Raw genomic sequence first — 22,466 nt, 5'->3', positions numbered from 1 at the left:
GATAAAAATAAGGCCCTATTTTATACTACCCTAAGCATGAGCATTGAAGGAGTGGGGTGGAGACAATGCTTAAAATTACCAAAAATATATTTTAAAAAATAGCTTCTCTGCATTGTAGACTTCAGTAGCTCTCTTATTTGGTGCTGTTATTACAAGGGGTTTAGTATCCCATGCAGTAGTGGATCCCTCATTCTCCAAATCTAGAGGGCCTCATCTTGGGACAGATGACTCTCCTGTTGCTCCCTTGGTTTTGTCCCTCGCACAGAGTCAACTCTGCTGGGACAGCCAGACAACACCTGACATCCCAGCAAGGCCTGGAAGGCCAGTAGCTCCCCCTGCTGGCAGCTACCTGGCAATACAAGTAGCTGATGCCAGCGACATCCGAACCTCAGCTTTGTGTTTTTGCTGCAGAGCGCTGAACTAGACATTTGGTGACAGAACCAGGTTGCCCAGGAGCTGCAGAAACAGCAGACACAATTTAAAGAGGAGAAGTGGAGGATGGGAGGGAGTGTTTAGCTTTTCCTCTGCTTGAAACCCCTGTTCCCGAGGGCTCAGCCACATTTCCTTGCAATGCAGCAGAAGTGATGGGGATGGGGGTGACCCATGCACCACTTCTTGACTTCACTTCCCCCTTGCTGCTTTTTGGTATTAAAATGTTATGCATAATTTACCAGATTTAGTGTACTGGTTAATGTTTGCAGCTCTAATATCTATATCCCCCCCCCCTTTCTTTGGAGAGGCTGCTGTTTAGATTTAGTTTTGGAATGAAGCAGGATCAAGATCTGAAGCAAATCCATAGATCACAAAGTGCTTCATTTGCCCTCCCTGGACATCTAATTTTTGACCAGCAGAGGGCACCCCAACACAGGCAAACGGACCAAATTTCTCAAGAGATACAGGAAGTCCCAAGGGATGAGTGCCCCCTCCAAAAAGATTCTAATGACTGCCCTGTATCCAAACATACAATGCATTAATCCTGATTCCCAAAAATCTGAGCACAGGCACTGATCTTAAGCTGTCCTCCTGGCTGGAGACTAGAACTCATGACAAGGCAGCAAATACTAGGCATGCCCGCTCGGTGCTTTTAACATTTTAGTTGTCAGGTGCATTCATGTGCCAGCAAAACATAGGCTCAAATGTATACAAAAGGAAGAGGCCAGATGCACTCATACAGGGAATCAGACCTTCCCAATCTGCACACATGGAGGGTGACATCCTGTGCCCGTCTCTGCTGATTCGGATTAACAGCCAACCATTGTTTTTACTAGCAACACAGAGTTCTGGCAGGTCAGAAAAGCCAGCTTAACAAGTCTTTGGGGTTTGTTTTTTTTGCTATTGACCCAGATCAAAGCCCCTTTCTCTGCTGGGGGCAGAAGGAAGAGGAGGGGGGAAAGGAGGAGGAGAAGGAAAGTGGGAGGAGTTATACAAACAGTCCTACCCGAGCCTGCACCTCCTGGGCCGGAAGCAGCCACGGCCTTACCGTGTTGAAACCCGGGAAGAGGCCCACGGCTGGCTGCGCCTCCATAGGGAACGACAGGAAGGGCTTGAGGTCGAGGGGCGGCTGCATCATAGCGGGCGGCGGGCGCAGGATGGCCGGGATTGGGCCCGCCCGGCTTAGGCTGCCTAGGCAAGGAGAGAGACAAGGAGAAGCATCAAGGGGTTGCCCAGCAAGAAGATGGGGGATGTGGAGGTCAGGCAGAGCGCTGGGAAAGGAGGGCTGTGATGACCACACGGACACAGAGGGGCAAACTTGGGCTTGAACTGAAGTGAAAGGGGGAGGTGGAAATCCAGCTGTGGTCATAGTGACCAGATATCGTGATCACCGCCTAGAGAGGTCTATCTCAGGCGATATAGAAATATGATATAAAAATATGACGGAAGTGCCTACAGTAACTAGGAGCTATGCACAGATATTTCAAACATACACAGGCAAGTTCCCACGTCTCAAATTCCAAATCTGCTGGCAGAACATTTGTCCCAGACTGTGAGTTTCAGATCTAATATATGAGTTTTAAATCAGATTGTTTTTTGGCTTGGGGAGAGGGTTTACCCACCACACATGGATACATGTGTGTTTATGATCAGGCATGACAATAGGGCAGTTCCCATGATCAGGATCAGGGCGGAAGAAGTCTCCTCCTCCCTCTAATTCAGGAGCCGGGCACACTCCTGTTTGCCGCACCTGTCAGTTAAAACCAAGGTTGGAGACGTGTCCATGCTCAGCAGCAGCAGCTGGGTCAGAGGACTTTCCCTCCCACCTCTCCCAGCAGCTGTGTACAGCTCCTGGGTAGGAAGGTGTCCTACCCAGCTTCTCCGACCCCAGTTCTGATCATGTGAACTGCCCTAATGTGGATGGTTTATGTTCAATATGGATTCTGGAGGCTTTTTGTTGTTTTTTAGGCAGAATATCAATTTAACTTACCACACAGGTTTTGAATATCTTTACCATTACCCAAAGCCACATTTGAGGTGGAGGAGCACAATAGATGGGTCTGATGTGCCTGAGCAATTGTGAACATGTGTATTCCAAGCACGCACATCTGCATCCTCCACAGAGCTCAGGGCAACAGAGAGGAGGTCGTCCCATTTTATCCTCTCAACTACCCTGCAAGGTAGGCCAGTCAAACAGACTATATTATACCCCAGTGGGCTTCATGACAGTAGTTTGATCCCTGGTTGTCTCAGTCCAAGTCCAACATGCTGCCTACCACACCACAGCAAATTTAGTGCAAGTGTGTTAGACACATCTGTTGCTGTATGCAAAAAGCACATGCCTAGTGGGGAAACAACAGTATGAACCAGGTCTGCACAACTTTGGTCCTGCAGCTCTTGTTGGACTACAACTCCCATCATCCCCAGACAGTGACCAAAAGTCAGGGATGATGTGAGTCATAGTCCAACATCTACAAGAGGGCTGAAGTAGTTGTGCAGCACTGGTAAAAACCACGGGAGCTTGCATGCAGACAGATCTATCAATGGTTACCAGTCTGGTGACTATAGGCCACCTCCAGCCTCGGAGGCAAGATGCCTCTAAAATACTAGTTGCAGAGGAGCAACAGCAGGAGAGTGAGCATGCCCTCACCTCTTGCCTGCCGGCATCTCAGAGGCATCTGGTGAGCCATTGTGTGAAACAGGATGCTGGACTAGATAGGCCTTGGGCCTAATGCTTAGGTTCTTATGCTTGGTGTATTTGCTTAGTAGGCATGTGCATGCATGAGTTCATGAAGTGTGAAGACACCAGTGCTTGGTGCACAGCTGATTGTGTCTTCACTGCTGCCAAGACCTAAAGGGGGTTATAAGAATCCGGGTCCATCCAAATCTGCACTTGTGGGCATGTGTTCTCTACAGTGCCCCCCACCCCCAAACTCAAGAATCACATGCTGCATTAACCTGGCACAGTCAACACATTCCTCAGCATGCTGGCCTGGGTCTTTGGAGACAGCCATGATGCCCGAAAGAGATATTGGGGAGCTTCTGATGGCAAGTGCATCCCACTGTGCTGCCCAGGGGAGTGTTTCTGGGGGCCATGTCAAGTCCCTGCCCATGGCAAGCAGAATAACCCGGCCTGCAGTTTTGCACACCATCTTGCCGACTGTGCAGAGGGTAATCTCAGACCACACAGGAGCAAACCTGGGTTTGTCAGCCACCAGACCCCACAGCCAGGTATACGTGGAACTTTCCGTCCCGTCCCCCCCCCCCCGCCCTGGACTCTTCCATTGTTCTGTCCCATCGATTTTGGTATCCACAAAGTGCAAAGTGCTGCAAAGTGCTTGAAACACCACACTGGCTCTCCAAGTGCCTACCTTGCAGGGTGGTTGTGAGGATAAAATGGGACAACCTCCTCTTTGTTGCCCTGAGCCCCATGGAGGATGAAGATGTGCGTGAAGACATGTTCACAATTGCTCAGGCACATCAGGCCCAGACAGTTTTCAAACAGCTTGGAGAGCCAGTGTGGTGTAAGTAAGTCGTGCCGTCGGGTTGGTGTGGACTCCTGGCGACCACAGAGCCCTGTGATTGTCTTTAGTAGAATACAGGAGGGGTTTACCATTGCCATTTCCCACACAGTATGAGATGATGCCTTTCAGCATCTTCCTATATCGCTGCTGTCCAATATAGCTGTTTCCCATAGTCTGGGAAACATAACAGCGGGGATTTGAACCAGCAACCACTTGCTCCCTAGGCAAGTTACTTCCCTGCTGAGCCATTAGGTGGCTTCCAGTGTGGTGTACTACTGCAGATATTTATATACTGCCTTCAACAACTTTTCTCAAAGCGATTTACATAGATAAATAAGCATTAAATAAATTAGATCATTCCCTGTCCCCAAAAGGGCTCACAATGCCAAAAGACAGATAAGGTAGACACTAGCAACAACCACTGCCTGCGTTGAATAGGGACAGTTGCTCTCCCCCGCTAAATATAAGAGAATTGCCACTTTGAAAAGTGCCTCTTGTGCACTTAAGCAGGGGTTAAGAGTGTGTTTTATCTTATTTTATTTTACTTTACATTTATTACCTGCTCTTCCTCCAAGGAGCCCAGAGGGGTATACATAGTTGTTTCTCCTCACAACAACCCTGTGATGTAGGTTAGGCTGAGAGAGAAGTGACTGGCCCAGAGTCACATGGCTAAATGGGGATTTGAACTCAGATCTCCCCAGTCCTAGTCCAACACTCTAACCACTATACCACACTGGTTGTGTTGGACTAGGACAAAAGCAGCATGGATTCAAATTCTGCCTCAGCCATGCAGCTGATGGAGATGGCCATGGGCCAGTCACTCTCTCTTAACCACACTGGGATGTTGGGGTGTTTTTGGTGTTGTTGTTTTTAAAGATAATACACTGCCCTGAGCTTCTTGGAGGAAGGATACAATATAAATGCAATAAAGAAATAATTCTGCACATGCATGCATATTTTCCCCAAAGATGTTTTCTCTCCCTCCTTGCTTACTATACTGTACATATATTTGAGCATCCAGTTGCTAGCCCTGGAAAGTTCAGTGCTAATTGAACATTATCTGTTTCCCATGCAAGGGCCGCAAACAGCAGGAGTGAAACTGACAAGCAATCTCTCTCTCTCTCTCTCTCTCTGGCTCCACCTCTGCCAAGGGGTGAAATTGACAAGGGGAGAGGGGAAATTGTTGGCTTCACCACTGCTCTAGGAAGCCTTTGTACACCAATCTCTGAGTTTGCACAAGAAGTTACACGTTTCATTTCCCCTGAGCAGCATGCGGAAGTGTTTGCATGCCCAGAGTGTGTATCATTTATGCAAGTTGCAGAATCCAGGCATTTGAGGTGCATAATCAGCATCACCATTATGTTTTGCTCGGATTACAAACAGCCCTGGATAGACATTCGAACAAGTGTAAGATATACTGATGCAGCACATTTAAGCAAATCAAGCATGGTTGCGGCAGCGCGGGAAGCTTCAAAAGACTAATAGCTGTGATCAAATCAACTAAAAGCTTAAAACTCAGGTGAAAGTTTACCACCAGCATTCCCCTGATTAATCAACGGGACTGACAATAAGCAAGACCTAGAATCAAGGTCTCTTGAAGGACCCATCTCTATGCTGGCCACACAAAGGTGCCAGCACCATCCTTGCTGCACCAAACTGAAGAGAAACCAAACTTTAAAAGAATAGCTTTTCCTGATGGGCTGTATGGGCAGGGCGGGGGGTGGGGGGGTGGGGAGCTGCAGATAGCTGAACATGGTAAATTATTCCATACTTAAGAGAAACTGTCCACTCCCTTCAAGAGCTCCACCCAACCCTGCTTTAAAAAAGCACCTTGATAAAGGCTTCGTAGTACATAAAATGTATTTAAATGCAAGCCATTGATTGATTGATTGCTTCTAAACCAGACAATTAATCAATTTAAAAACCTTACGTGGGCTGACAGCCCTAACTTGCACATGATATATCCATCTGCATCATGCATTCAGCACACAGAATTGAGGCCTTTTTTTTCTTTTTTGCACAGAAGACAAACAGAATCAATGATCAGTGGTGTTGAGTCCAATGTCAATCTCCATCATTCCCAGCTACCTGAATGTCAGCCAAGCAGGTACAAATCTGCCCCTATTCACCTCAGGGGCTTGCAGGGCCTGCCACACGGATACTGCACCATCTGGGAAGGAGGGTGGGAAGAGACTGACTGCTAAGCTGGTTCTTTCCCACCCTTGGCTCCCACCACCTCTGCCTAGCGCACAATGCAGATTCTGTACCCGGGCTCACACCAGTGGGAAGCAGTCACACAAAGCCCCCCCCCCGGGTGTTTTTTGTGTTCCGACTGCTATTCTGAAGCCCAAAGTGCAGAGAAGAAGCTGCAGCAGGATTACAGTGAGGAGAACTGGGTCTACGTCTATCCATCCTAACCAGACTGGGAGCTCTTGCTCACTGGCAGAGAGCCCGCCCACCCACCCCCCCAAAAACCCAAACACCCACCATGACCTTTCATTCAGTGTAGTGGAAGCAGGACAGCCTCCTTCAACATAAGAACCACAAGAAGTGAAACACGGTGCATATGTGGGGTCATAATAACTGGAGAGATTACAGCCAGCAAAATGTATATTCCACCATTCCATGGCTGTGCTGACAGACAAAACTTTCAACTTTCAGGGAAAACACATTTCTAGGTAATGTAGGAGAGGAGTACAAATGATATTCAACAAATGTGCTTGTTGACCAATAATTATAAATACATAGTTACATAAATATTAAAATTCAAATAAATAATGGTCCATAAAATGTTTACTCACATAACTAACCATACGTATTCTTATAATATAACAAGGCTGCATAACTTTGACCCTCCATTTATTGTTGGACTACAGCTCCCATCATCCTCAGCCACAGTAGACAGTAGCCAGGGATGATGGGAATTGTAGGCCAACAACAATTGGAGGGCTGAAGCTGTGCAGGCTTGTAATATAACAAAGACTTGGTGATACATTTTAAAACATGAGCATAAGGTCTGACAACCTTGCTCATTGGCATCCATAAAAATACTGCAGGCTTATAATTCTAAATGCTCTTTTCATGTCCAAAAATATTTTAATGTCCACAAATGGCCTTGACTGTACTACAGTTCTTTAGATCGTCCTAGTTTTCAATGTATGTCAGAAGTGTTTTGTCAAAGCATCTTCCTCAGTGACCTTTCCAAGTTAGATGTCATTCACACAGAGAGCAATGTTACAGTTCCAATTCCTATGAATAGAAAAATCCCCCTAAATTATCCAGTTCTATTTGGGTCAGGAACATTTCCTGTTTGTTGTGTGTTGAAAACACATTTCTAACCCATACGACTGTTGTGAAGGCTGACCTCAAAGTGAACAAGCAGTTTGCGGGCAGCAATCACACTGCACAGATAATATATAACTTGGGTCTCAGTGGATGCCCCACGACTGGCTGTTTCCCCTGCATGGACAGGGCACTCCCCCTGGTCAGCACTAGCAGCCCGGAAGACTGGAGGTAGAAGAGAGGCTTTGCTTGATCTTTTTAGAGAGTCTAAGGTGGACCAAAAGAGAAATGGTTCCTTGTGGCAAGTAGTCTCATCCCACTTTTGTCTCTGGCCAAACAGGTTTTGCAGGGATTTGCATAATTTCAGAAACTTGCCAAACCTCTATAACCTGACAGGACAAAAGTAATAGGTGCATACATCATGGGAAGCGATGCCTCTTGCAAAACATTTTCAACTCTTAAAAATTACCCTCCCCCACCCCTCACCCATTGGTCTGTCTGCAGCCTTGCACCATCCTAGAGATGCAGGGATAGTGGCCATAAGGAATCATAGTTAATGGACGCCTCACACTCAAGGCCAGGTTGTGTGAGGCTCTGATCTCCCCTCAACACCCCCCCCCCATCTCTGAGATCAGGGACAGGCAGCCCCTTCACAGATAACCAAGGCATTAGCAGGGGGGCAGGATACCCACCCCCACCCCAGCTATCAGAGCAGCCCTTTGGGTCTCAGATCGGAGCCCTGCAAACCTTGCAAGCAGCGCCTGTCCTCACATGCCTTGCAAAGCTCGCACGAGGAGAGGAGGAGGCGGCTGCTGGCAACCTTCCCTCCTCCCTGCCCCCTTCCCATGCCACTTCCAAAGCTTGCAAGGGCTGGTTTTGAGAGGGGTCTGACCCCCACCAGCAGTCGGAGGCAAGGCAGCCTTTTGCGCTTCACCTCAGGTGCCTCAAGACCTTGGCCGGCCTCTGCTTGCTGCCTTTAGCCTGGCAGAGCAGAGCTAGGGTGCAACAGAAAGCAAGGAACTAACCACAGACACACAGGCTCTGCTGTCTCCACAGCAGCGTGTGCTTTCTCAGTTTCTACTTTAGCCACAAGGGAGAAGCAAAACTCAGCCACTCCCTCCTCATGGAAGAAGCCCTTCTGGGCACTTTCCAGATTACCCGCTACAACAGTGTCCCTACGTGTCCGTTAAGTGTGCTTCCGTACTGCCTGTGTTTCGACACTGCAACCCCTGCACTGTCAGCAAAGGGCTGTTCACATTTCCAATGGGTTCTTGCGCTACAGTGCTACAATGTTGGGGGGGGGGGTGGTCTGTATTTTCCTGCTGTAGGAGATTTGCACAAGCTATAAAAGACTGCTCCCCCTGCTGGTGGCTTTGCACAATACCCTCTATTTACGGTTTCAAGACGATCCTGCCAAGCCAAAGTAAGAATGTAATCTGGAAAGCGCCCTGGAGTTGTTAAGAGGCAACACAGTTCACCCCGACAGCAACGTGCAAAGCGAGCAAGCAGAGCAGCTGTGCTCATTTAAAAGGTGCACTTGGTGAGTGAGCCGTGGGAGCATATGAAGTCACTGCCTTCCATGGAGTCAGGCCATTGGTCCAGCGAGCGCAGCACTGAGGACTGACTGGCACTGGCTCTCCAGATTTCCTGGGACAGGGGTCTTCTGTCCTACCTGGGACTGAACAGGGGACCTTCTGAATGCAAAGCACACGCTCCCTTACCAAGCTATAGCCTCCTGGCCTAAGGCGGGGTGGGGGGGAGCTTCCCCCTGCTGCTCTAAAGACCATCTGTGTCCTTGTTGTGCCCAGTCTGTCCCTGGCACCGTTGCTTGGGAGGGCTAGGATGGCGCAAGGGCTTAAAGCAGCTTAGCATCCACTTTTACCAGCAGCACAGTGGCAACATTCCAGAATGGGAGCCAGAGGATCTCTCTAGGAGACCGGGGAGATAATAAGGCCCTTCTGGGTTTCAAATCACACACGCACGCAGCAGCAGAGAGGCCAAACGCCCTTCCTTAATGCCGTCAGTGCTATTGCCAGGGCACACTGTGAAGAGGGACAAGGCTCGTTTCTATGCCCTTGCTGTGCATATGGAGTAATAACAGAGTCAACCTGAGCATGGGAAAGATGCACTTCCGTCCCCAATGATTAACTCAAAACAGTCCCACACATCTGCCGGAGGGGGGGAGATTGCATCTGCTGTGCCACTATCTTCAATGTCCCCTCTCCTTTGCCAACCCTCTGCCAATGCTTCCTGGCAGGATGCTAGTTTTACACACAAACACACAAAGTGTGAACAGAGCAATCTGCACAGCAGCTATATATTCCTCTTCTGCCATGAGAAGACAAGATCTCCGGGTCTGATCTGGCAACTCTAAGTAGAGGATATGCTTTTCAGACAGTCTTAAGCCCAAGCACCTCTCACCTTTAGGAATCCAGCAGCTTTGTACAGGGATATCATAGATTTGGGAAATATCTGCTCGATATGGATCTCTCCCCTTTCCCAAGTTAAGGCCACTCCCCTCTCCTCTATTACATCCAGACAGAATATTGCGATTTCACTTTTGAATTGGCACTTGCAGCCCCACAATAGCCAGGGGGCTGTAGGGGGAACATTTTGAAGCAATTATCTGGACAGGTCCTAAATATCGGAAGGCTGACTGAAAAGCTCGGAAGTTACACTCAGGTGATACTCTGCAGCCGTGTCTGTGAAGAACAGCTTTGAGCACAAAAAGGCCACCAGCTTGGATGGCTTTAAAAGGGGCTTAGACAGATTCATGGAGGACAGGTCTATCCATGGCTACTAGTCTGGTGGCTGTGGGCCATCACCAGCCTCAGAGGCACGATGCCTCTCAATACCAGTTGCAGGGGAGCAACAGCAGGAGAGAGGGCATGCATGTACCTCTTGTCTGTGGTCTTCCCAGAGGCGTCTGATGGGCCACTGTGTGAAACAGGATGCTGGACTAGATAGGCCTTGGGCCTGATCCAGCGGGGCTGTTCTTATATTATGTTCTGTTAAAAAGATGAAGGCAGAGGGGCTTGCTCCCCACCACTCTGAGCAGCTTGGCCTAGAGCATGTCAAGGAACTCAGTACAAAAAAGGGGTATTCCCTGAATTTGAGGGTACAAGAGCGTACAATTCCCACTCCCTCCATGAGCGCCCAAAGCAGCAAAAGCCCAACCATCTGCCTGTGTTAATACAAGCATGTTTTTCCCCCTAACGAGGCCACGCAGATCATCAATAAAAGATGGCACTGCAATTTGTGTGGGTGTCGACAGCAGTGTGCTATGTGTCTGGATTTGTGTGTAGTAAGGAAGAGAAAGCACGAAGTTTTCCAGCAACAAGCTGGGGATAGGTGCCCAGGGGGCAAGCAGAATGCCAGAAGCCTTCTCCTTTTTGTTGTTAGAAATGTGATGCTGGTACCTAGAAACTAGAATACCCTGCCAGGAGGCTTTACACACAGGGCTTCTGCCCCGAATCTCCTTCAGGAGAGAGTGTGTGCATTCACACATCAGCCAAACTTATCCCGAACTCCCAACGAGATCCTTGGATCCACTCCACACATAAGTCGGGCTTTGTGATGCAAATACTAGCTTATCTCGAGGTATTTTCGGATTTTTAAAATGCTGGTTTTAAGCTACTTTTTCTGAAAACATCGGAGCAAACAGGGAGAGGCGCTGATGTAGAATCATTAGCATGATAAGAGGCATGGTCTCCTCAGAAATGCAGATCTATCTCTGCAGGGAACTCTTCCCCCCCTCCTTGGCTAGGAAGGAAAAAACTGATGCCTGCCATGTGGACTTGCAAGGGGCTGCTTCCCTCAATGCCGCGAGTGTACTTCGAAGTGGCTTCGCTCAACATTTATCCCAAAGCCTGAAGCCAAGTGCGAATAATACTCCAGTTTCCAGGTTTGTCTGCATGTAGGTTTGTTTGCATGCTGACAAACTACTTCCTCTGCTGGAAGAAGCAAAGTATCCAGGAAAAATGGGAATGCCTGAGCACCTCACTGGGAAAACCATTCTCTGAACTCAAAAATTCATCATCATCCAGATACTGATTTTCAACAACAACAACAAAAGTTCACAAAGCAGCTGACATAGCAAAAGGAATGAGAAGATGGTTCCTTGTCCGAAAGGGGCTCACAGCCTGGCGGAGGGGGAGGGGAGGCACCAGCAAGAGCCGTTGGGAGGGATCCTAAGCCAGACTGAACAGGGACAGTTGCTCTCCCTCTGCGAAGTATGAGAGAGCCCCCACTTTAAAACAGGGCTTGACAAATCCCAGGTGCCAGGTAGCCATGGAGCCTAGAAATTTAACCAGGGTGTGTGGACTAGAATATTCAGATGTAATTGAATAAAATATGTATTTGTCCCAGGAAGCCCTGTTTCTGTTCTAAGTAAGTTACTTGTAAAGGGGGGGGGAAGAGAACTTTAGGCCATAACATATGAAATAAGGCTTACAAAGCCGTGTTCAGGTAAATGGAGTGTGTGAGGCCTGAACCCTGGAACATGGACACGGATAAAAGCAGAACATACTTCTGAGCATGCGAAGAGTAGCTTTTTATTCACCACTAAACAACAGCATTACCCACATCTAGGATAAGGGGCAAGGCCAAAGGGTGTCTCTTGCAAAGAAATTGACTTTCCATGTTTCTCTTTTTAGAAAATAGCTACTAAATGTGTAGGTGGGTCTGTGTATCTGTCCTTCAAGGGCCTGTACTACTTCTCCTGGGTGGATGCCACCTCCCACCTTCCCTCTGGAACCCACTCATCTATTACTCCCTTCAGTCAAGGATCGGTTATGGACCATTTTCCTTCAGGGACAGAAAAGATGTGCAAAGCACACGTGGTTGCCTTGCAGCACAGGACTGGAACCAAAATCTCTCTGGAGTGGAATCTGAAGGGCATTCCAAGGTTCCTCTGGGAGGTTTTGCTGCCTGCTTCCTAACCTGGCATTCCCTCTGAAGGGCGGGATGGCCTTAGTCAGGAAGAGAGGGGCCGAAGAGCCACTGGGTCACCTGCTCCACAGTGCCTGGCCTTGGCAATCCTGATCTGGGAGACAAAGGCCCCACCTGCCCATACAGGCCGACCCTGGCTGTAGGCCAGCGGGTGTCAACCTCGGGTCCCCAGATGTGACTGGACTACAACTCCCATCACACAAGGGCTGAGGATGATGGGAGTTGTCTTCTCACATCATCTGGGGACCCCAACATTGAGAACCCCTGGCCTGGGCATAACGGTAGTGGGGCGGGGGCTGGTTTGGTGAACATGATGGGTTTTCTCCTGGTTGGGATCCTGCCCCTCGTCAAAGCGTGTCGGGGAGAGATTTGCTCAACACCGAGAGACTTCACACCACAGCAATTTTGGATTGGGAAGCAAAGGAGGACACCACCCACCCTTTCTCTTCTGCAAGCTCAGGACCACACTGCATGTTATATAGGAGATTCATGAGATTCCGTCCATGTGTTTCTTTTAATGCAGTTACTACGGCAGGGGGGTAGGCAACGCTGACTCTCCCGCTGTTGCTGAACTACAACTCCCATCATCCCCAGCCATAATACATTGTTCAACAAGAAGTTCAACAAGAGCAGTAGATCCAAGGTTGCCTCCTCCCCTGCTAGAGCATGGGAGGAAGAAGCCCTGAATTTGATCACAGCTATAGCACCAGGGAAAGGATGTTTAACCCTCCCTCACACCCCATTTTCCTGACCAAAATCCCACTGCACCCAGGAAAAACACAGGTGCATCCTCACTGCCCAACTCCCCAGCACCCCTCCAGTCACTGCAGTTTCAATGTCAAGGACTGCTGGAGGAGGACTATGCAGTTGCCACAAGATCTCAAACAGGCAAGGAGGAGGAGGGGTGTGGGGAGAACGCTTTAGAAGGAGCCACAGCTCTTACTTCCCTAAATGCCCTTGTCACAGGCCAGGTCCTCCCTGTGTCACGGCCAGATGCAAGCTTCTTGTCTAAGTCACCTCCTCTGCCCACAACAGGCAAGGGAGGCAGTTCATAAGTGGGGTGGGCGGTAGGAGGAGGGCAATGCAAGAACATGATGCTCAGACCAGTGAGCATCAGAGACAAAATCCCCGAAGGTCAAGAAAGGAAGTGGATCCAACAGTCACAACAGCACCTCCACCTCCACCCGTCCCAGCTAATGCCTGGCCTGGGATGTGGGAGGGGTGGGGGTAGGGAAGGCCATTTGCATGCCTGTTACCTGACCAACCACCCCCGTGGCCTTGTTTCCTGGTGGCTTCCGTCGCGCTCGCTCACTTGTATACTCAGAAAAGTGCAGGGTGATTATGTAAAATGACGACGCTGGAAATAGCCCAGACGTGGTGATTCCTAGTTCCCTTTTTTTCCTCCCCCCCCCCAAATGCACGATCACCACAACCCAAGCCACCCTTCTCCTGCTGTCATGAAGCTGCCCCCCCACCGCGACTCATAACAGGCTCCAGAAAGCGCAGCCAATTAAAGGCGTTCAAAAGTGGGGCAAGCCCGAAGCAGAGGGAGGGGGTTGGAAGGAGTGCAGATGTGGGGGGGGGGGCAAGTGGGAGAGGGGAAAGAGACATTGCCACCCCAGAATCCATTTGCCAACCCCCAGATTCCGCAGAGAGCTGTAGGTAATGAAGAAACGGGGAAGAAAGCGGGGAGAAATGGGACAGACAGCATCAACCAACACACCCCCCCCATACACACACAGACACACAAATCCCTCTGCATATGCAAGTGTCATCCAGCAAAGCAAAGCAAAACAGACATAATGAGCTGAAGCTGGGAGCTAGGACGCCTGGGTTCTTTCTCCACAGCCAGGCTGCATTGAGTGGGTTCTGAAGTAGAGCCTGACCTCATGGCCCAGGTAACCTCCCTATGGCTCCAGCAGGCAGTCCGGCTTGAGATGAGACAGTGAGGTGAGGAAACCCTGCTAGGCCTATGGCAAAGAACTAGGGTAGCTGGGTCAAAATATCAAACCAAAATAAGGAACATTTAGAGCTGTGGTGCCATGAAAAAGGAACGCCTGCAACAGCCTGTGGACCTGTCATATCTTGAAATAATTGACAGCCCTTTGAACTTACAAGATGCCTCTTGGAATAAGGAATTTCTGGCATCTCATCAGGGAAGAGCTCCTGTCCAGGGCTGGCTTGCCCATTGGACAGAGAGGCATTTGTCTTAGGGGTTGTTGGCTTTGAAAGATGAACCATCACTGCTGCTTCCCTGTGTTGGAGAGCAGAGCTGGTCTTATGGTAAGAAGCATGACTTGTCCCCTTAGCTAAGCAGGGTCTGTCCTGGTTGCATCTGAATGGGAGACTATTTGCATGAGCACTGCAAGATATTCCCCTCGGGATGAAGCCACTCTGGGAAGAGCAGAAGGTTTGAAGTTCCCTCCCTGGCTTCTCCAAGATAGGGCTGAGAGAGATTCCTGCCTGCAATCTTGGAGAAGCCACTATCAGTCTGTGTACACAATACTGAGCTAGATGGACCAAGGGTCTGACTCAGTATATGGCAGCTTCCTATGTTCCTATTTTACATGGTCCAAGGAAGAAAGGTGTCACAGTTACTAGGCAGCTAAGACAGGGGTTCTCAAATTTTGGCCCCCAGATGTTGGGTGTAGGCTGCTGTGGCTGGGGATGATGGGAGTTGTAGTCTAACAGCATCTAGGAACCCAACTTTAAGAACCTTAGAACACCAAGGATATGATCCCCAACTACTGTCCAGTCTGGGATTGAAGCACAGCCTAAGCAGGTTTGGTGCACACAAAGCACAGGACCCCCAATGAACAGGACCACTCCCTCTCCCACTGTTCACCTCAGTCCTTTCTTCCCTGACTCTAGCCATTCCCACAGGAACTCCACAGATCTTTGACCAAGTTCAATCTCCTCAGAACCAATATGGAGGAAGAATGGAAAAGTGATATAGAGCAACTATATGATTAAGGCCCAAAAGAGCCCAGTGGGCTCTTCCTCTCAAACTTTTGCTTCATGAAACTGTATCCTGGTGGCACAGGGTTAGAGATGGGGAGGCCTTGAAAAAAACCTGGGAAACCCGCAGGGAGGAAACCAGGGTGTTTTGTTCTGCCCTCCTGCCCAGCCTTCACATCTCTAAACCGGATTGGGGACTTGCGCTAGGGTTGCCATATTCCGGCTTTCCAAATCTGGGTGCCTAATTTGCATATTATGTAAACTGGCTTGGAAATAGTTTTTGAGCAGAATAGTGACTGCATGTTTTGCTCCATAACTCCGCTTCTACAAGGGCTAGAGCCTAGCTTTAAAATACATAAAATGAAAGCTGAAATCTGGGCAAATCTGGGTGAGAGGCTTAAAAACCGGGTGAAACCCGGAATTTCGGGGGGGCATGGCAACTCTTCTTGCGGCCCCACGTGGGAACTAAGCCAGACATCCATGTTAAGACAACAGTGCGATAGTGTTTACAGTATTTCACCCCTTTCTAGGGCACCTGCAGTCTGGCAGCCTAAGGCAGTCCATACAGGAAGGCCTGCTCCATTCTCACAGAAGGAGGTGGTAGAATGGACTGTACCACTTCAGGCAGGGGATTAAAAAAAAAAACAGAAACAAAAAACAGGGAGAAAGATTCTGCTACAGCCTTCTTGCCAATGTACTAGCATTCTGTGAGCAGAAAGCTTCTAACGAAAGGGAGCATTCAAAAATATGATCCCCCGACCTTATGGCTAAGTAATTCAGCTCATATCCCATGTCAGGAATCAACAGGCTCATCCCACCAAGTTTTGCAGCAGATGTAGACCAGGCCTATCATAGAGAGGAGGGTCAAGAGTCCACCCACCAGCATGCCTCTGGGGTTTCTCCGATCCTCTTTTAACGGAGAGTTAATTCCCCTCATCCCATCACCTCGGAAAGCTGTTCTCCTCCCAAGGCAGGTCTCAGCATGAAAAGCTGCTGCTGAAATAAAATCCAAACGTAATTGAGTTTGTCCCTGGGCTTGGGGATGGGCTGGGGGGAAACAGGGAGTGCTCAGCAAGTCTTGGCTGCATGGGGCTTAAAAAGAGTTGGAACAGGGGTCAGGCCTGAAACCAGAGAGGCAGCCTTCACAACATACATACACACTGCCCACCCACCCCTCTCTGTTCCTCATTACACACTCCCACCTCTTGGAGACACACCTCTTCTTTCCCTCACCCACTTATGCTCACAAACATACTGTGAGGCACCCACAGCCTCACACACGAATAAGAACAGCCCTGCTGGATCAGGCCCAAGGCCTACATCTAGTCCTGCATCCTGTTTCCCACAGTGGCCCACCAAACAGATGCTTCTGAGAAGCCCACAGGCAAGAGGTGAGGGCACCTCTCTCCTACCATTGCTCCCCTGCAACTGGTATTTAGAGGCATCTTATGAGCCAGACAGGCATAAACGCACAGGAAGCGCATGTCTCCACAAGGCATTTTAAAACCAAGTTTGTCAGGCACATGTGGGTCCAATGCACGCAAGTGTGCACTTCATTGCATCACAGGCAACGTGCCCTTCTGAGGCACGAACATGCCGCCACATGCTGCACTGCATGACAGGCACATACATCTTCTCACACTCAGCAGCCATAAGTGCACACTGACACACTCACACCGCACGCTTGTATTCACATGCATTTCCATAACCCATTTGAACCCAAGTTCAAATCCCCATTCAGCCATTAAACTAGCTGGGTGACTCTGGGCCAGTCACTTCTCTCTCAGCCTGACCTACTTTGCAGGGTTGTTGTGAGGAGAAACCTAAGTATGTAGTACACTGCTCTGGGCTCCTTGGAGGAAGAGCGGGATATAAAATGTAAAAAATAAAATAAAAATAAATTAACTACCAGGCAACACTCATTTGAGTCTGTAGAAACAAACACCTTGCACACATGAAAGCACACCCTTCCAGTCTCTCTCAAGCTAAAGCCTTCCCAGTACACCCTGGATGAGGGGTTGGTGAGGGAGAACAAACAGCAGTGGGAAAGGGGAGAGAGCCAGGAGTTCTTCTGGCTCCTTTGCACCCTACAAACTAAAACACTAGTAGCCACAGACTTCATCCCCCCCCCCCAGGGGTTGGGACCAGATGCAAACCTTGAAGGAGTTCTCTTCCTTGGCCAGGTCATCGTGCGGTCAAGAGGGAGGAGGGAAGCAGGTGTGACAAAAGCCCTTTGTTTGGGGGAAGGCAGGTGCTGGGAGTGGTATCACCCAGGCCACTCCCCTGGGTGATACCTGAGTGAGGGACTGCAAAAAAGCTGCCTGAACAAGGAGAGCACATAGCCAAGGTTTCTCTGTGTGTGTGTGTGTGTGTGTGTGCGCGCGCGCGCGCATACACACACACAGTAGCAGCAGTTCTACAGCACGTTCGGAATGGGAGAAGGGCAGATTTTGTTCCCTGCACGTGCGCCCGCCGCACGCCCTCTCACTCTCCCCTCCCCCCTCCCATACACAATTGGCCTTAAACCATAGGGAAATTAAGCACTGAACTGCAGGGTGGGGGAGAATCAGAGGTAAGCCATTGACTGAAAGCAGGAAATAGGACCAGGAGTCCTGGCCAAGGACTGCCCAAAGTTCAGGTGCTTGAGCTCGAGTTCTGCAGCCCCAGAGGTGATCTCTTGCCTGTGCTCTCTCAACAGAGCCCATGCTTCTGACACCCTTCAAGCAGCAACCAGGTTCAGGAGCTTTAAATGGAGACAGACAACACCCAGCAGACAGCAAGCAGCAAGAACTCAATCTGCCCATCGCTCACTTGCTCTCCAGCCAGCAGAGGAAACTGTCAGGACCAAGAGATGCTCAAATTACTAAACCACAACTAAAACAAAGATGTGAAGGTCACAGGGAACAAGGCACCAAGCCAGGCTTCTACAGAGCCCTGGCCACAGTTTATCACACTATAGGAACATCTGCCAAAACCCATGGCCAAACCAAAAGACAGAAGCCCTGTTCACGTGTTACGTACCTGAATACATCACATTCAGGTACAGGGGAGCAAAAACACATGAGCAAACCCTGCCCCCGCTTCATGCCTATGTGCTCTGTAGCCTTATCCCCATGCTGACCACGAGTACAGCGTTGGTCTGAAAAGACATTGGGAGAGATTATCTCCATTCCTGATCAAGGGGAGGCCCTCATCTCCCCAAGCACAGCATTTGTCTCTCCAGACAAAGCGCTGTATCCCTGAAAGGCAGGGGTGTGGCTTAAAAGTGCATTGGGGAGGGGTGCAGCTTGATGGCCCATGTCCATAGACTCTGCCCTACCACATCATTTTTCATAATGCCTGAATAGGGCTAGACATTGCCATAGAAAACAAATGGAGACTAGAGCTCCCCTGGTGGAGCTAGAACTAGAGAGCTGGGAGCGATGTAATGGGGAGGCCACCTCTGCTCACGTCCCCCTGTTTATGTGCCAGAGCAATAGCTTCAGATGACTCACACGATCAAGTCATGTCACATCTTATGGGCAAAGGCAAAAGACCAACAGAAGGAAACACACAGAGGTGCTGGAAGAAACCAAGACCCTGACTGTGGAGCATTTTCTGCTGAAATGTCCCAAGAATAAGAGGGAGACTAGGCCCTCTCCAACACTCCAGATCACTCAAGGCTGGAACAATTCGTGTGACTTTGGTTTTAGATGTAGCAAGGTTACCATACGTTGACTTTACAATGGATTCCAGTTAAGGCTGCATACACTCAGTGCTAGAAACAACAGAAGTTCTGCACTGAAAAAAGCTGAACTTGTATAGCCTGCAAATAAACATACATACATACATACATACATGCACACAAATCAAAACAAATCAGCTTATTTTGCCTCATTTATCATTCATTTAAAAGATGTATATGCCATTACTATTCATAGATGAATTCATGGCAGCTTACAACAAAATCCATTGTGTAAAACAGAGGTAAAACAGGTCTCTAAAAATGTAGAACCACAGGAGAAGACTGCCATTAAAAGAGGACAATCACAAAGAAATAGAGTTAGGGGAAGACCTGCTGAAATTTTTTTTTAAAAACCCCTTCATTTAACATTCCACAGCAAGGGGGCAAGCCTAAGCTCAAGGGGCAGGGAGTTCCAAAAGCCACCACTGTGAAGGCTTACCCATGCATCACTGACAATCATGCTTCAGGTGGCAAGGTCTCTACATGATCTCACAGGCCAGGCAGAGCTATAAGGGAGAAGGTAGTCCTTCAGGTTTCTTGGCCCATGATCCTTCTCATGAGAAGGGGTGGCAGAACTATACGAAGCTTGGAAGCCCTGCTCCCAGTACTCACGGTGTGCCTAGTCTAGATGGGCACTTCCATTATTACAGTGAGCAAAGTTACCATTGTTGCCAATAGCAGGCAAATAGGGCTTGTGCCATAAAGATGCAAGGGTAGTACTACCCAATCACAAAGTGTCAGGACCAATAGCAGCTTCAATTCAGTACTGGAAGTTCCAGCTGCATTTTGCTCTCAACTCTCTTAGGTTAATGCCGGCCTCGCTGATCATGGATTCTGCTCAATCGTCCTCCCAGGCTTCCGAGATGTAACTAGAAATTCCTAACTCTCTTTTCATGGCCTTATGGCCTAGGAACCTGCTCTTATAATAAGATTCCTAGGATGCTAAATAGTGTGCACAATACCAATTTTACTGCTTATGCAGTGCAATCATGATTGTAATGTGATTGTACTGATTTAGGTAAAGGTAAAGTGTGCCGTCAAGTCGATTTTGATTCCTGGAACCCACAGAGCCCTGTGGTTGTCTTTGGTAGAATACAGGAGGGGGTTTACCATTGCCTCTTCCCGCACGGTATAAGATGATGCATTTCAGCATCTTCCTATATCTCTGCTGCCCGATATAGTACTTAAAACAAACAACTTTAGGACTGTAAAACAAAGTGCCTTTAGTGTGATTATGCAGAGCTGGCTCAAGACATTTGGTGCATGAAGCAGACAAAACAAATGACAGCCTCCCTCTCTTCAGGGATGGGGCCCTTCTAGCTCAGTGGAAGAACACCTGATTTGCAATGCTGAAGGAACCTAGCTTGATGCCTGCCAGCATTTGCAGGTAGGGCTGAGAAAGACCCCAAAAAGCCAACGCCAGCCAATGAAGACAAGACTGAACTGGATGGACCAATGGCCCGATTGCTGCTTCACAATGTACCATTAATATGGAGCACAACCCACTGGAAAAATCCCCAGGTACTGCAGTCAGTGTTCCTTCTGCAGTTCCTTTCATTCTTATTTCAGCGATGCTTGGATAGAACTACGCAGGTGCCTCCACTCGAGGTCAGATCTGCCTCCAAAGGCACTCAAGGAATGTCGCCCAAGGCAACCACCTCACAGGAAGACTGCCCCTCTCTCACACATTCATATCCTGGCTCTTCACCTCCTATCTCAAGTCTCAAAGGTCTTTCAGGATGCAAGGCATTGTAGTCTCAACATAAGGCTGGCAATGGTGAGTACTCAAAGTTGCAGGTTTGGGTAGGGGGAGAGCAAGAGCGGCTTCACAGGTTCAGGGGTAACAGAGAAACAAACAACCCAACAGCAATACAAGCTTAATGGCTTTTATTAGGGGGCTCACACTAAAACATAACAGTAGAAAGCAGACTTTCAGGTTCACCAGGACTCTTCTTCAGAGGAGGAGATCAGTAAAACAAAAAAGAACAGGGTTGAAGAGGGGAAATAATATTTTAAGGACATCCTTTAGCCCCAAAGCCATGCCCTGATATTGCTCTCTTCCCCTCTCCAATTTTTGCTTTTTAGCCTACTTTCCAGTAGGCTTATGAGATCACCCGGCAGAGAGAGAGAGAGAGAGAGAGAGAGAGAGAGAGAGAGAGAGAGAGAGAGAGAGAGAGAGACCCCACCATCAACTTCACAACACCTGGGCCAATATGAACCAAATCAGTTACAGTTGTAGGGACACATAGGGACACCTCAATGGCGTAGTTTGTGATGATGTCATCCACCCTGATCCAAGATGGCAGACGGATAAACTTTTGAGGAGCAAATGAGCTTACTTGTGAACCACTTAGCCAATTTGAACCAAATTTGCTACAGCTATAGGGACACATAAGGATGCCCTAATGGCGTGGTGTGTGATGATGCTATCCACTCCAATTGAAAATGGCGGCGACATGAATATCTGAGGCCCAAGCTGGCTAATTTATGGACTACCTAACCCATTTGAACCAAATTGGGTGCAGCTGCAGTGAGTGACACACAGGGACACCCTTATGGCATAGTTTGTGATGATGTCATCCACACCAATTCAAGATGGCGGATGTGTAAACTTGTGAGGTGCAAGTGGGCTAACTTATGAACCACTTAACCAATTTGAACCAAATTTGCTAAAGCTGTAGGGACACCTCAGTGGCGAAGATTGTGACGATGTCATCCACCTCAATTCAAGATGGAGGACACATGAACTTTTGAGGTGCAAGTGCACTAACTTTTGGACAGTTTAACCCATTTGAACCAAATTTGCTACAGCTTAATGGACACAGAGGGATGTCCCAATGGTGTAGTTTGTGATTATGTCAACCACCCCGATCCAAGATGGCGGATGCATAAACTTTTAAGGTGCAAGTGCACTAACTTGAGGACTGTCTAACCAATTTGAACCAAATTTGGAACAGCTGTATTGAGTGACACACAGGGACACCTCAATGGTGCAGTTTGTAATGATGACATCCACCCCAATCCAAGATAGCAAGACACATGAACATTTGATCTAACCTGTGGACCTCGATTTGCACCAAATTTAGTCCAAATGTAGAGAAAGTGAAAGGAAAGTAGAATGATTAGTTCCTATTAGAACAACTTGTTTCTTTTACTGAACACCTAGCTGAAAGAGAGTTCTGGAAAGCTGGAAAGCTCTCTCACTACTTGCTAACATTTTAGTTTTACCATAGCTGTAACTGGGCACCAGTGTGTCCATCCCCAAATATAAGGCACCACCTGTCAGCAATCCGGCCACCCGGAAGGGAAGTCCAGGAAGATAGTCCACAATACAAACTGGGCTGCAGAAGCGAAACACAGCTCAGGAATAGTTCTCTCTATCTGGCTTGGGCTGAATGCTGTCGACTTGAGGGTTGACAAACGTTGTCTGCCAGCGGCTAACCAAAAGCTGTTGACGTGCTTTATAGTCCAAGCTAATAACTCTCAGCTGGCAGGGATTCAAGGCTTATCAGCCCTCTGCAAGAGGCGTTTACTTCTCCTGATAGTTTCCAGCTGTGTTCTTTGTCTTGTGACACGCCTCTGTTGTGGAGTCAGTG

The 22,466-nt window shown here is 48.6% G+C and overlaps 1 protein-coding gene across 6 annotated transcripts in view; it reads right to left on the bottom strand.

Moving 5' to 3' along the window:
* ZNF385A (zinc finger protein 385A) overlaps nt 1-22,466 on the bottom strand; it is a 243,799-nt gene that overhangs the window by 110,082 nt on the left and 111,251 nt on the right. For 4 of the 6 annotated variants that reach the window (XM_053296651.1, XM_053296652.1, XM_053296656.1 and 1 more), the window contains one exon: nt 1,439-1,623. The exons of 1 other annotated variant lie outside the window; for it this stretch is intronic. In XM_053296651.1, the coding sequence (XP_053152626.1) occupies nt 1,439-1,623 (185 nt within the window). The remainder of the gene's footprint in view (nt 1-1,438; nt 1,624-22,466) is intronic. One more of the 6 variants, XM_053296655.1, reaches the window with a different exon arrangement.

Source organism: Hemicordylus capensis, chromosome 2 (assembly GCF_027244095.1).
Source record: "Hemicordylus capensis ecotype Gifberg chromosome 2, rHemCap1.1.pri, whole genome shotgun sequence".
NCBI lineage: Eukaryota > Metazoa > Chordata > Lepidosauria > Squamata > Cordylidae > Hemicordylus > Hemicordylus capensis.
Note: the sequence above shows the minus strand (reverse complement) of the source record. Positions and strands in the feature narration are given on the sequence as shown.